Source organism: Eptatretus burgeri, chromosome 18 (assembly GCF_056783735.1).
Source record: "Eptatretus burgeri isolate ZD-2024b chromosome 18, Ebu_testis_v1, whole genome shotgun sequence".
Taxonomy (NCBI): Eukaryota; Metazoa; Chordata; class Myxini; order Myxiniformes; family Myxinidae; genus Eptatretus; species Eptatretus burgeri.
This window is the reverse complement of record NC_140978.1, coordinates 36,471,381-36,486,019: the sequence shown is the minus strand read 5'-3', so window position 1 is coordinate 36,486,019 and position 14,639 is coordinate 36,471,381. Positions and strand designations below refer to the sequence as shown.

At 43.6% G+C, this 14,639-nt stretch overlaps 1 protein-coding gene across 4 annotated transcripts in view; it reads left to right on the top strand.

Annotated features, from left to right (window-relative positions):
* The window catches only part of DNAH12 (dynein axonemal heavy chain 12), a 323,986-nt gene that overhangs the window by 280,396 nt on the left and 28,951 nt on the right, over window positions 1–14,639 (top strand). For all 4 annotated transcript variants that reach the window (XM_085863781.1, XM_085863779.1, XM_085863780.1 and 1 more), the window contains exons 60-64: window positions 4,247–4,387; window positions 4,494–4,652; window positions 6,292–6,436; window positions 12,277–12,427; window positions 12,578–12,831. In XM_085863781.1, the coding sequence (XP_085719907.1) occupies window positions 4,247–4,387; window positions 4,494–4,652; window positions 6,292–6,436; window positions 12,277–12,427; window positions 12,578–12,831 (850 nt within the window). The remainder of the gene's footprint in view (window positions 1–4,246; window positions 4,388–4,493; window positions 4,653–6,291; window positions 6,437–12,276; window positions 12,428–12,577; window positions 12,832–14,639) is intronic.

Below are 14,639 nucleotides of genomic sequence, written 5' to 3'. Positions count from 1 at the left end.
TGTGTGTGTGTGTGTGTGTGTGTGTGTGTGTGTGTGTGTGTGTGTGTCAATAACTCCAAAACCATGAAACCCAGTGGCCTGAAACTTTGCATGCTTACTAAGAAAACTCCAAGGAAGTGCAAGAGTGAAAATTTGGTGTTTGGGTTAATTAAAACACCCCTTTTGAAGAAAATTAATGGCCTTATTTAATTATATCCTGTCTATGGCGTCTTAAGGCGTATCCGAGTTAACCTCACTGGGGTCTGAAGCTATCATGTTTTTTGGCCTCCTCAAACATGTGTTGACTTGGAACAGGCTGCAACGATTTCTTAAAGATAAAGTTTTTTTTTCACTTTCCTCACTCATATTATCGAATGCCTGTTCATCAAAGCAACGAATCACTGTATACATCACTTTTGTAAGTGGTGTAGTTTTCAAATTAGGAGCTTGGAGCGATTTCATGCATTATATGATACGATTTTCCACGATCCACTCTCACGGACTAATTAAAATATATCATCAAAATAATATTTCGGTTTTGAGGATCGGGTATCATCCGGACTAAATAAGTGTCAAAATCAGGAGTGAAATCTGATAATTTAAAGAAATAACTAAGCCGATATACCTATTTACTTTAAGCAAACAAGGCTACGTTCCCTCCAACATACGTACACAAGAAAATGTGAAATTTCCAAAGCATTAAACATATGTTTTTCTACTGTTTGGAGAATTATATTGAGTGAACAAAAGATTTAGGAATTTGCCAAAATTAACCAGCTTTATTGGGCTGGTTTCATTCACTGCAACAAAAATAATTAACCAGCGGGATGGACACTAAGGCAGCCACTCCTGGTTACTCCGTGGGGAATGTCTGGAGTTATGAAGGCAAAATAAATTCAACTAAAGATTGAATTAAAAGAAATATCGAACGACTAACATAATGTGAGGATTAGGGTGAGTGAAGCAACGGATGAGGTTGAGTAAAGCAACTTTGAAAAATTTCCACTCAATTATAAAAATCAATAGGATTTTGAAGTTCCATTTACATGATGTTTTCTAGGAATGCATCTATGACGTAAATACCTGGAAGCGCCTGTATATAGGTGTGTGTTGATATGACATAACATTATTTTTGACTCCCCCTCTCATCCACTTCCTCACTCTCCTGGCTCCCCAATTCCGCCCCTTCCCTCCTCTCTCTCACTCCCACCCCCCTCCTCGCACCCCCTTCCCTTCCCCTGGAGTGTTTAACGACATGTGGTGAGCTATCATTCTCCCGCCTTCATTGCTGTCCCTCTCTTCTTTGCTCTAGCCCTTCCTCCCCCCTTCCTTACTTCCCCCATTCCTAGCTCCCCCACCCCTCCTCACTCTCTCCAACCCCTTCCTTGCTCCCACCCTCCCTCCCGGAGTGTATAGCAACATTTAGTGAGGCGTCGCTCCTCCCACCCTCCCCTTCCTCGCTCTTCACCCCCTCCCCTTCCTCGCTCTTCACCCCCTCCCCTTCTTCGCTCTTCACCCCCTTTCCTTGCTCCCCCATTCCTCACTCCTCCTAGATCTTCCACCCCTCCTCCCTTCCTCCTTTCACCCCTCCCCTCTCCTTTCTCTCTTTCTCCCCCCTCCCCTCCCTCCTCTCTTATTCCACTCCCTCCTCTCTTACTCCACTCTACTCTTACTTCCCAACATCAACTCATCCTGGGAATTCTTTCAAAGAAACTTGCCCTCCCCCATGCACAGATTTATCCCCTCTCGTCTTCAGTTGTCCTACCCTTCCTCCCGCCTTTGGTTTATTGAAGCTTGTGGCGAGTTGTCCTGAAACAACTTGCCTTTGCCTCATGGAAAGCAAACCCAACTGAGGGCAATCTCAGTTCCTTCCATAAAGCTCGGAACAAGTGTGTATCTACCCTCAGGAGAGCCAGAAAACAACATCTTTCTCATCTCAAGTCTGAACTCGTAAACTTCTCTCCCTCCTCAAAATCCTGGTGGCGTCTAATCAAATCTGTTTCTGGTGTATGTTCCCCCTCCATCCCCTCCCTTACCTCAAATGGCCACACTGCTGATATCGCACGTGAAAAAGCTGAATGCCTAAACTCGATGTTTGCAGCTAAATCTTGTGTCAAAAACCCTTCACTTTCTCTACCCACCTTACCGAGTCGCACCCAACTGTCCCTGGACTCTGTGTCCTTTTCTCCTGACAAGGTGGACAGCTTGCTGTCAAACCTCGACTCAGATTCTGCAACCGGTCCAGACAGCATCAGCCCACGTGTCCTCAAAGCCTGCTCTTCTGCTCTTGCTCACCCTCTCTCTGTTCTATTCACCCTCTCAATTGCTCAAGATCATCTGCAATCTGCTTGGAAATCTGCAAACATCACTGGCCTGCATAAAAAAGGTGCAAAAACAGATCCCTGCAACTACAGACCAATCAGCCTTCTCCCAATCATCAGCAAGGTTATGGAATCCATCATCGCTTCAGACATGAAATCCTTCCTCTTCTCCAATGGCTTGATTTCCGATCATCAATTTGGTTTCAGACCAGGTCACTCTACCCTGGATATGCTGCTTCTGCTCTCCCAACAATGGATGGAAGCCCTCAATGCCAGACAGGAAATCCGAGCCGTATCCCTGGACATATCACGTGCTTTTGACACAGTCGGGCACCCTGCACTACTCACCAAACTCTCTTCCCATGGTATCCAAGGCCATCTCCACTCATGGCTCGCAGAGTTCCTCTCCTGTCGCAGTCAATGTGTGGCCCTAAATGGAGTTTTTTCATCCCCTCTTCCTGTCCAGGCTGGAGTTCCTCAAGGTAGCGTTCTGGGCCATGTTCTTTTTCTGGTTTTCATCAATGATCTCTCCGACTTTTTGGAAAATCCTCTATATCTCTTTGCTGATGACTCCACCCTCTGCCGTACCATCGGTCATCCCTCAGACCGGCAAGCAGCAGCTTCTTCGCTCACTGCAGATCTGGATATAATCACAAACTGGTCCAACACGTGGAACATGTCTTTCAATCTGGACAAATCTCTATCTCTCACTCTGTCTCTCCGAAAGGACTGTTTCGAAAACCCACCCATACACTTTCTCAACAATCCTCTGGAATAAGTCCTTTCTTTCAAGCTTCTGGGTCTCACTATCTGCCATGACCTTTCCTGGGAAAGCCACATTTCAAACCTCGCCTCCAAAGTCAGTCACCGACTGGGAATCCTTCATCGTGCAAAGCCCTTCCTCGGCCCTCCTGAGCTCCTGACCACTTACAAAGCTTTTGTCCGTAGCCTGATGGAGTACTGCTCTCCCCTCTGGGCTGGTGCTCCTGCCTCCCACCTTTCTCGGCTTCACGCTGTAGAAACCAAGGCATTTCGGATCATTGGCATCTCCCGCAATGAGCCTGAGTCTTTGGGTCTCTCACTCAATCACCGCAGATTGGTCGGTGGTCCTTCTGTCTTCTACCGTCTCCTCTCCAACCTTGCCCCCCCCCTGCTCTCTCTGCGATTTGTCCCCACCACATTTCCTCAGGTCGCTCAAGGTCAGCCAACAACCCCCTTCTGGTAAAACTACCAAAATCATGAATCACTGCTCACCTTCACTCTTTCTTTCCTCTTTTTTGCCCACCTTTGGAATAAACTCCCTCACTCTATTCTTTCCCATTCTTCCCTCCAGGCTTTCAAAACAGCTGTTCATCACCACCTCTTATCATCCCCCATCCAAATCCTCGATCTTTTCTACCCCCGATAATCCACCCAAGCCCACTTCCTTCAAATTCCCTGCTTTCCTTCCTGAAAGTCCCTGTAATGTCCATCTTCTATTCCCCATGTTCCCCGTCCCATCCCTCTCCCTTCCACAGATCTAATGTGTTTGTTCCTCACTGTTTTGCCCCTCCCACTCCCGCCCCTCTTGTCTCATGCCCCCTTGTTGTGTGTTGTGTGTTAGCTCTCACACGAGCCTCGACAAGGTATACAAAAAAAAACCCCTCCTCTCTCCCTTCCTGCCTCTCTCCCTCCCGCTCTCCCCTCTCCCCCTCCTTCCTTTCTCCCCTCTCTCCCTCCCTCTCCCTCCTCTCTCTACCTCCCCTCCCTCCTCTTCTCTCTCCCCCTCCCCTACATCCTCTCTCCCTCCCCTCTCTCCCTCCTTTAATCCCCCTCCCCCTTCCTTACTCCACACACTTAATATTTCCTTCAGTGAAGCGACGGGTTGCATTTGCGAGTTGTAAATTAAAATACAATGATAAATATATACCGATACATCCCACTAACTGCCTTTGTTCCTTGTGCAGCAACAAGTCCAAGATTCTGAAAAAACGTCTTCGCTACCTGAGTGATCATTTCACGTACAATCTCTACTGCAATGTGTGTCGCTCTTTGTTGGAGAAGGACAAGCTTCTGTTCTCCTTTCTACTCTGTGCCAATCTCCTTTTGTGAGTTGTAATGATATGCACACTCTCAAAAGCACTCAAAGTGTGGCTCTTGAGGAATGTTTCGTTAAGGTGTAATGCTGTTCTACGGATACTATGCCAAACACAGGGCAAAGAAGGAAATGGACCCCTTAGAGTTCCATTTTCTGCTTACGGGAGGTGTCGGTCTGGAGAATAAGCAGATAAACCCGGCATCGCATTGGCTGTCAGACAAGAGCTGGGATGAGATCTGCCGCATGAGTGACTTGCGAGGACTTGAAGAGTTCAGGTGAACAATTGATTGTATAATTACATCTTGTACTGGCCTGTCTTTTCTCCGCAGGAGTAAAACCCACAACCATCATTTTTTTTATGCTGTCAAGGTTCAAGTTATAATTGCAGCTAGATGTAGGTACAGTGAGAAAAAAAAATGGAGAACGTTTTGGAGAATTTGATCACTCGATTGCTTTATTAGTCAGGTTCACTATGTTAACAAATATAATTTTGTACAAAATTTTTGGAGATTAGCAAAGATGTACATTTTTAGAATCATCAGAGCATGGAGAATCTGAAAATCAATGTTGGCATTTGCATAGACACCTGCATGGCCACCATTTTGTATTTTCAAAATTGCCACCATAAAATACATATTTTGCCCTATCTCGGCTTCTAATCAATCTAGAAACGTAATTAAGTATGCTAATCCTATGTGTTCTGGGTCAAGGAATCCAATAAAGGCCTCAAAATAGTGCTCAGGATTATAGAAAAGCAACAAACAAAGGTAATTGAAAACCATTGTCTTTATATTTGTGATATAACTCTTACATAATACATGTAGCAAGTCCTTTGAAGTTAGAGGTATATACGCCCCTGGTATCACCGACCTCTGGAGAGATAAAAAGTCCTAAAAGTGAAGCAAGTGTTGGGATTATAAGTCTAATGATGCCACCAGTGGTTTTCTTGACCCAGAAAACATAGGATTAGCCTATTTAATTATGTTTCTAGGTTGACTAGAAGCCGAGATAGTGCAAATTATGTATGTTATGGTGGCCATTTTGAAAATCCAAAATGGCGGCCATGCAGGTGTCTATGCAAATGGCAACATTAATTTTTGGATTCCCCATGCTCTGAAGATTCCAAAAATGTATAGTTTTGCTTATCTCCAAAAATTTTGAACGAAAAAACATAGTGAACCTGACTGTGCCCCATCGTCTCATGATGCAACCCTCCTCCATTAAATGTCAAAAGCAAAAGAACTTTTCAGGCAAGACTATATGCCAAAACAAGTTCATTTTTTAACCCTCCTTTAGTGCTGCTCCCTCTGCTCTGTCACTTAAATTACATCCCCCCCAACTCCCCCACACCATCGTCTAACAATGATGCATTGCATTCTTCCAGTAACTCCTTCCTTGTTAAACTCCCAAAGTCCCAACTTATAGCTTAACTCCATATCTTTGTTCCTCTTTTCTCCTCCTTGTGGAACTGCCTTCCCGATTCAGTTAATTCCCACTCTTTTTCCCACCAAGGCTTCAAGTTGGCAGTGCAACACCAACTAGCTCAGGCCATCATCACCACCACCCCCCTTTCTTCTATACCACGAGCATTTCTACCCCTATTAACTAACCTTACAATCCCAACAAAACCCTCTTACTGGCAGGTTACTGTGTTTCTTCCCCTATCCTCTCTCCTATTTTCCTGTTTGTCCATCCCCATGCTTGTTGAGTCCACCTGTTGTCCCATTGCCTCACCATCAGGATGTTACATTTTAGTCCTCACTCTTTCACAAGCCGAGGTTCTATAAACAAACAAACAAAAAAGAGACAACAACGTTAATTTGTATTGTGCTCTTCATTAGTAGTTTAAATCTGGATAATGAACAGAGGTGTTACCTCGTTGTTTTTATTGCCATTGTTATTTTTCCTCTACAGACCCCATTTTATGGATAACATGGAAGCATGGTACGCCATTTACGACAACAAGGAACCTCACGTGACAACCTTCCCACCTCCATGGGCGAGCAAACTAAGCCAGTTTCAGAAAATGATTATTATACGGTGCCTGAGGCCTGATAAGGTATTTCACCTTTATCATATGATGCCATAAACATGGGATTAATTTTGAAAATTTTACACTGAATTGTAGTATGTCATCACATTTCTCACTGCTTCACTTTCATTTGTATGGAATGTGAAAATCAGCATAACTGGATTCAAACTGTTGATACAAGAAGAGAAGAGGATTGAAGAGATGTGCCAAAAGAGATGAAACTGAAACGGCACTCGGTAGAGCGCATATCTCTGCCAGGCTGATCAATATACATTTTGTATCCCACCGATAGGCTGGATCTGCATCCGGACATGAACCCAAATCAAATCGGCTTGTTCTTGTCACCCACCCGACTCATCCACCAAGGTTTGTCATAATCTGTCCACAACTTTTTGAGATATCGTTCTACAGTATACATCATTTTTGGCACTACCTTTCAATGGTGAAGAATCATTTGAAGAAGTCTCGTATCTGGATCCAGATCATTACTAAAATCTAATCAATCTGGGCCCGAGCAGGCAGTGTTCTGGGCCCTGTTCTTTTTCTGGTTTCCATCAATGATCTCTCTGACTCTCTGGAAAATCCTCTTTATCTCTTTGCTGATGACTCCACCCTCTGCCGTACCATCTGTTATCCCTCAGACCGACAAGTAGCAGCTTCTTCACTCTCTGCAGATCTGGATAAAATCACAAGCTGGTTCAACATGTGGAACATGTCTTTCAATCCAGACAAATCTCACACTCCCACTATGTCTCTCCAAAAGGACCATTTGGAACCCCCATCCACTTTCTCAACAATCCTCTGAAGAAGTCCTTTCATTCAAGCTTCTGGGTCTCACTATATGCCATGATCTTCCTGGGAAAGCCACATCTCCAGCTTGGCCTCCAAAGCCAGTCGTCGACTGGGAATCCTCCGTCGTGCAAAGTCCTTCCTCGGCCCACCTGAGCTCCTGACCACATACAAAGCTTTCGTCTGCAGCATGATGGAGTACTGCTCTCTCCTCTGGGCTGGTGCTCCTGCTTCTCACCTTACTCGGCTTCACGCTGTGAGAACCAAGGCATTTTGGATCATTGGTATCTCCCGTGATGAGGCTGAGTCTTTGGGCCTCTCACTCTGTTACCACAGGCAGGTCAGTGGTCTTTCTGTCTTGTACCATCTCCTCTCCGGTCAACCCCCCCCCCCCACTCCTCTGTCTGCGATATGCCCCACCCCCCAAAAATTTCCGCAGGGCGTTCAAGGTCTGCCAGCAACCCTGTTCTGGTGAAACTACCAAAATCATGAATCGCTGCTCACCTTCACTCTTACATTCCTCTTTTTTGCCCACCTTTGGAATAAACTCCTTCACTCTCTTCAATCCCGTTCTTCCCTCCAGGCCTTCAAAGCAGTTTTTCACCACCACCTCTTATCTTCCTCCATCCAAAAACTCGATCTTTTCTTTCCCCGTTAATCCACCCCAACCCCACGTCCTTCAAATTCCCTGCCTTCCTTCCTGAAAGTCCCTGTAATGTCCATCTTGTATACCCCGTGTTCCCCACCCCATCCCTCTCCCTTCCACAGATCTCCTGTTCTCCAGTGTTTTGTCCTTCCCTCTCCTGCCCCTCTTGTCTCATGCCTTCCTTGTTGTGCATTGTGTGTTTGCTCTCATACGAGCCTATACAAGGTACACAAAAAAAAATCGTCTTTGTCACACACCCAACCTGTCCACCAAGTTTCGTCTGAACCCGCCCATAACTTATTAAGATACCCTACTAACAGACATACAACTAAACAGACAAACAGGGTTAAGTACATAACCTCTGTCCACCTTCAGTTCGGTGGCGGAGATAAAGAATGGTGGTGATTGTGTGCATGTGTACGGAGTACTGTTGGTGGGGGTCTTGTCAAGGGGTGTTGCGTGGTTGATGTGTGTATTTTTTACTCCTCCCCTGGAAAAAAAAACAACTACAAAAACTACAAAAAACACTTTTTAAAAACAAAACAAAACATTTTGCATTTTCTTATTTTGATCTGGTGTTGATGTGGCGCAGGCATGATGGGCTGAATGGCCTCCACCTGCATCAAATGTCCTTGTGTTTCCTTGTGCAGATAGGTACTGTAAGCCCATTGTATTCCAACGTAAGCTGACAGTGGCCTGCAAAAGTATTCACCCCCTACCAATAACGCCACATTTAGATGAATTACGAATGATGCAGAAACGATTTTTCCAAATGAACTTTTTTTATTCAAAACTGAAGAGATTAAACTAAACACTGCTATAAGTTGAAGGAGGTTATATTTCAGGAACACCTGAAAACACATGTACAAATCAAAATTCACTGGTTGTAAAGGTATTCAGCCCCTTATGTCAGTACTTTGTGGAAGCACCTTTTACAGCAATGACTGCTACGAGTTTTTTTGATAGGTCTATACCAGCTTCAGACAGTGAGACGGTGAAATCTTTGTCCATTCTTTTGCTCGAAGTTCTGCCAAGTTTGATGGGGATCGTCGATGGACTGCAATCTTCAGGTCTCGCCATAAATGTTCAATTTGGTTCAAGTCAGGACTTTGACTGGGCCACTCAAGAACATTTATTTTCTGATAATTCAGCCACTTCAATGTTGCTTTAGTTTTGTGCTTTGGATCATTGTCCTGATGAAATGTGAATCTCCTTCCCAGTTTCAGATTAATTGCTGACTCAAGCAGGTTTTCATTAAGGATTCTCCTGTACTTTGCACCGTCCATTGCCCCTTTTCTATCCTGATAAGCTTGCCAGTCCTTGCAGATGAAAAGAAGCCCCATAACATGATGCTGCCACCACCATGCTAGACAGTAGGGATGGGGTTGACTGGGTGATGTGCAGTGTTAGGCTTGCGCCCGATGTAACGCTTCGAATTAAAACCAAGTTGCTCATTTTTTATCTCGTCTGATCACAAAACCTTTTCCACATGCCTGCAGTGTCATTAAGATGCTTTTTCTCAAACTTCATATGAGTTTAGATGTGTCTTTTTCAGTAATGGCTTCTTTCTTTCCACCTGTCCATGGAGACCAACTTTGTGAAGGGAGCAGGATATTGTTGACTAATGAACACTGACCCCCATCTCTGATATAGCGCCTTGCAGATCTTTCACCAGTCATTGTTGGATTTACAGTGACATCCCAAACCAGTTTCCTGCTTGCCTCGCTGCTGAGTTTGGATGGGTGACCTCATCTGGGTCGAGTCTGGATGGTATGATATGTCTTCCACTTTTTTAATGATGGGTTTCTCCACACTCAGAGATAATGAGTGACAGATCTTCTTATAACCCTCTCCTGAAAGGTGCTTCTCCACCATTTTATGTCTGACTAATTTGAAAAGCTCCTTGGTCTTCATATTTTCCTTGTTGGTTGAGCAAGTGTGATAAGTGGGGAGCTTAATTTTTTTTAACTTAAACCACTGATTACAGACAGGTGAAACCTATTACACTTATTTTGTAAACTTTCAAATAAATAATTTGCTCCTGAAGTGATTTAGGGTTAATTTGGCAAAGGGTTTGAATACCTATGCAACTGAGAATCATCTGATTTTCTCTGTTGATCTAACTTATTCACATTTTATCTGCATTTTTTTTTATAACCTTTATCACTTTGGAGTAGTTATGAAGACACTATATATTAAGTTTGATTTGAAAGCATCATGACATATGTTCAGATGGCATCAAAATGTGAAAACTTTGGAGGGGCGTGAATACTTTTGCAGGCCACTGTATCTACTCTTTCTGCTGCCGCTACCTTATGAGGGAGACCATTCGATGATTTAACTACTCTCTGACTGAATGACCCTTGCCTTAATAATGTCCTCACTCTCCTCTTCTTTGCTCTCAGGCTCTGGCCCCTGCTTTTATCACTGTCCTATTACTGTCTTCTGTACTTATTTTGGCAACACCCTTCAATATCTTAAACATCTCAATCAAATCCCCATGGACGGAGGGAATGTTTTCACCCCTGTCTGTTTATATGCAAGATATTCCAAAAGGTTGTGGATAGGTTCGGTGTGTGACAAGGATGAAGTGACTAATTTTTGGTGAAAATCTGGATCCGGATCCGGATGCTAGAATTTTTAAAGTGATTCTTCCTCATTGAGGGATCCGGCCAAAACAATATATAGCACGATATCTCAAAAAGTTGTGGACGGATTCGGACGAAACTTGGTGGACAGGTTGGGTGTGTGACAAGAAAGAATTGATTCAATTTTGGTGAAGATCCAGATCCAAATCCAGATCCGATAATTTAAAAATGATTCTTCACCATTGAGTGAGTGATGGGGCTAAAAACGAAATACAGTACAGTGAAATCGATTATAAATGGATGAGGTGTGTGTGTGTGTGTGTGTGTGTGTGTGTGTGTGTGTGTGTGTGTGTGTGTGTGTGTGTGTGTGTCATATTCGTTGTCTATTAATTATGTACGTCTATTCATTAATTACACACCATTGGAATGTATCTTTTGACCCTTCAGACCGCTGAGACCCCTTCAAACGTTGAAGACCCATTAAGACCCCCAAGATCCTGAGAACCCAAACGTCTCAAAAGTACCCAAGGACCCAAAAGTCCCCAAGGACCCTAAAGTCCCAAAAGTCCTCGAGCACCAAAAAGTTCCTGAGGACCCAAAAGTCCCAAAAACTTCCGGAGGACCCAAAAAGTTCCCGAGGACCCAAAAGTCCATCAAAGTTCGAGGACCCAAAAGTTCCAAAAGTTCCTGAGGATCCAGAAGACCCAAAAGTCCCAGAGGACCCAAAAGACCCAAAGACCCCTCAGACTCTGTAGACGAGCCTCAACTTGGTATACAAAAACAAACCAACAAAAAAAGATCCTGTAGACCCTTTAAGACGACTATACTACAAAAATTCCGTTTGAATTTCCATGTTTTAAACGCACACCATGTTGGGATGTATAAAGCAGCTTGTACGTCCTCCTACCACGCATGGCATTCTAATTACAAAATATATAATAAAACGATGATAATATTGCAACAAAGCATATATTAATTAACACTAATAATATTTACAATAATAATATGAATCGTATAATCATATGGTAATAATAACAACGAACATATAATCCCCACGCTGGCCCCAAGCACATCTGGGCTTTGTGAAAGGCAAGCCAATGCTCAAGCACTACAGCAGACGGGTATGCAACAAGGCTGTGAAGACCAATGAAAATTTGGTCCATCAGACCAACGGGCCCACAAGTATCTCAAAAAGTTATGGACGGATTCAGACAAAACTTGGTGGACAGTTTGGGTGTGTGACAAGGAGGAATTGGTTCAATTTTGTTGTAAATCCAGATCCGGATATGAGAATTCTTTTTTTTCATTTTTACAAGTGCTTCTTCACCATTGAGAAATGGGGCCAAATACGATATATAGCATGATATCTCAAAAATTTGTGGATGGATTTTGACAAAACTTGGTGGGTGAGTTGGGTAGGTGACAAGAGCAAGTCGATTAGATTTTGGTTCAGGCCAGATTAAGATCTGGCCTATCGGTGGGATACAAAACGTAAACTCTACAGCCTGGCAGAGGTATGTGCTCTACCGAGTGCTGTTCTCGTTTAAATTGTAACAAAAAACACCACACACACACACACACACACACACACACACACACACACACACACACACACACACACACACACACACACACACACACACACACACACACACACACACGTACACATGGGCGCATGCACACACATATATGCACGCACCTTGGGAGGGCTCCTTTCCACCTTCTGAAGCCCATATATGGAGATAACAACCAGCACACACACTCACATACACACATTTTTAGAAAGCCGAGGTTAATGGACAATCGAAAACAACTGAGTGTAATCCGTACCTCTTATGCATCAGATTTTGCCAGCAATCAGCAGCTTCGTTTCAGAGAATCTGGGAAAACGGTTTGTGGAGTCTCCACCGTTTGACCTCGCAAGGAGTTACTCGGATTCCAACACAACAACCCCCCTCATATTTGTCTTGTCGCCTGGAGCGGATCCCATGGCTGGTAAGTGGAACGAAGGATAAGAACTTTCAATATCATGTAAATTATGTTCTGATGATTAATTAGGATCCTTTAATCATTTCTGTGCAATGTTTCTCAGTATTTTGGTTCTTTAACCGGATGGAATTTTCACATCTGCTTCTTTTTCGCAAGGCTTGCTGAAGTTTGCCAAGTCTCGTGGTTTTAGCGGGGAGAAGTTTGAAGCCATCTCATTGGGACAAGGTCAGGGACCCATAGCAGCGAGAATGATTCAGGATGGCGTGAGGATGGGCACGTGGGTCTGCCTGCAAAACTGCCACTTAGCAGCCTCCTGGATGCCAACGCTGGAAAAAATCTGCGAAGAGCTTAAAGCAGAGACTTGTCACAAGGAATTCCGTCTGTGGCTCACGAGTTACCCATCAGAAAAAGTGATTCAGCAATATTTTCTTTAACTTACGAATGCTTTTTGTGTTTTTTTTGTCATTCTACCTTATCGACACACTTCATTGTGAGATCTGATCTCAAAATCTCTCATTTTTCTTGAAATTTATCAGTCTTCTCCCCCTTCATGAGAGTGTTCCTTAGCTTAAAGCATAGTTTCCTCGGTCAAGTGGTGTCTGGGATTGAGCTTATGCAACTTTTGAGCTTTTGCGTAAGCATGCCAACTTCGGAGATCTGGTTCTCATTGTTGTACGGAGCTGAATTTGGTGTAAATGTACAGGTGTTTTCCAAAGGTATTGTTTACTGTATTTGTAGGAAAAGGTGCTAAATTAAGAAATTAGAAAAGTTATAGGTCAAGATCAGCTTTTATTCCACACGGGAAGTAAAGCTCAAGGTCATGAAACTCGTGATCAAGTCCATCCATCATCTCCAGTATTTTAGGCAGGGTGTATTTCAAAAGGTGAGCAGCACATTCAGGTTCCCCTACCTAAAGAGACCTTCCAGCGTACATCTCACTTCTCTCACTGCCAGTAGGATCTCGAGGATGATTTAATGTATCACCAATCCTTCTCATGAGTTTCATTGATTTTATCTTGTGTTTTTTTCAGGGAACTTTTTCTGAAGTAAATGACACTGATTGAGCCCTCACCAATTTCCCTGACAGGTTTTCTGTGGACGTACTATCTCAAAATCGTTTAAGATTAATTGGAGTTCTATAAGGGACAGAAATAGTTTACCCATAAAGCTGCACAAACCATTGAAAGTTGGCAGGAGACCATGAGTGCAGTGGTCTCCTCAATTATTGAAAATAATCCAAGACTACAGCTAAGATCAGGACGCGAGCTTTGCATTGGCTACCATAATAAATTCACCCACTTGCCTCTTGATATTGTGGGAGAATCTTCAAGTTCCAGCACTTTCTCTGAGGAAGCTGTGCCAAGCGGAATTCGCTCAAGTAAGGTCTTTGTTTCTCCGGATGGGGGAGTTGACAACACTGAATGAGTTTATAAATTTGAACGCCACTCGATAGAGCACATACCTCCGACAGGCTGAACAGTTTACGGTTTGTATACCACTGATAGGTCAGATCTGAATCTGGCCCTTAACCAAAATCTAATCAGATTATTTTTGGCACACACCCAACTCATCCAGCAATTTCATCCAAATCTGTCAGTAACTTTTTGAGACATCATACTATATTTAGCTTTTGGCCCTGTCTCTCAATGGTGAAGAATCGCTCAAAAAATTCTAGTTTCCAGATTCGGATCTTCGCCAAAATCGAATCAATTGGTCCTTATCACACACACCCAACGCAACCCATCCACCAAGTTTTGTCTGAATCCATACATAACTTTTTGAGATATCTTGCTAACAGACAGACAAACAGATGAAAACAACATCTGTCCGCCTTCAGTGGCACAGGTTAAAAGCTTGGATAACCTTCCTCTGACAGGAGAGATTGGCCCAGACTCGGGCAGTCAACATCATGTACAAAAATCGAAAGATATAAAAAGCACTAAAGGTTGGAGCTTGCCACATCTTCAAATGTAGAAGATGAAGAGGAGCAAGAAGAGACATCTCTGGAAGCACAAAAATGATCTCAAACCGAAAGAAACGTTTCATATATTTTTCCTCTTTTCTCTCGTTGATGAAATCGTCTTCCTTCCCCGTTTGTCGACTGTTAAATCGTTGTCCAAAAGTGGTGCACCGCCATCTCTTGTCATCCCTACCCTTGACGCTTTCCACCCCCATCAACTCTACCTCACTCAACCCTCCTACTTGTAAGTTACTGTTT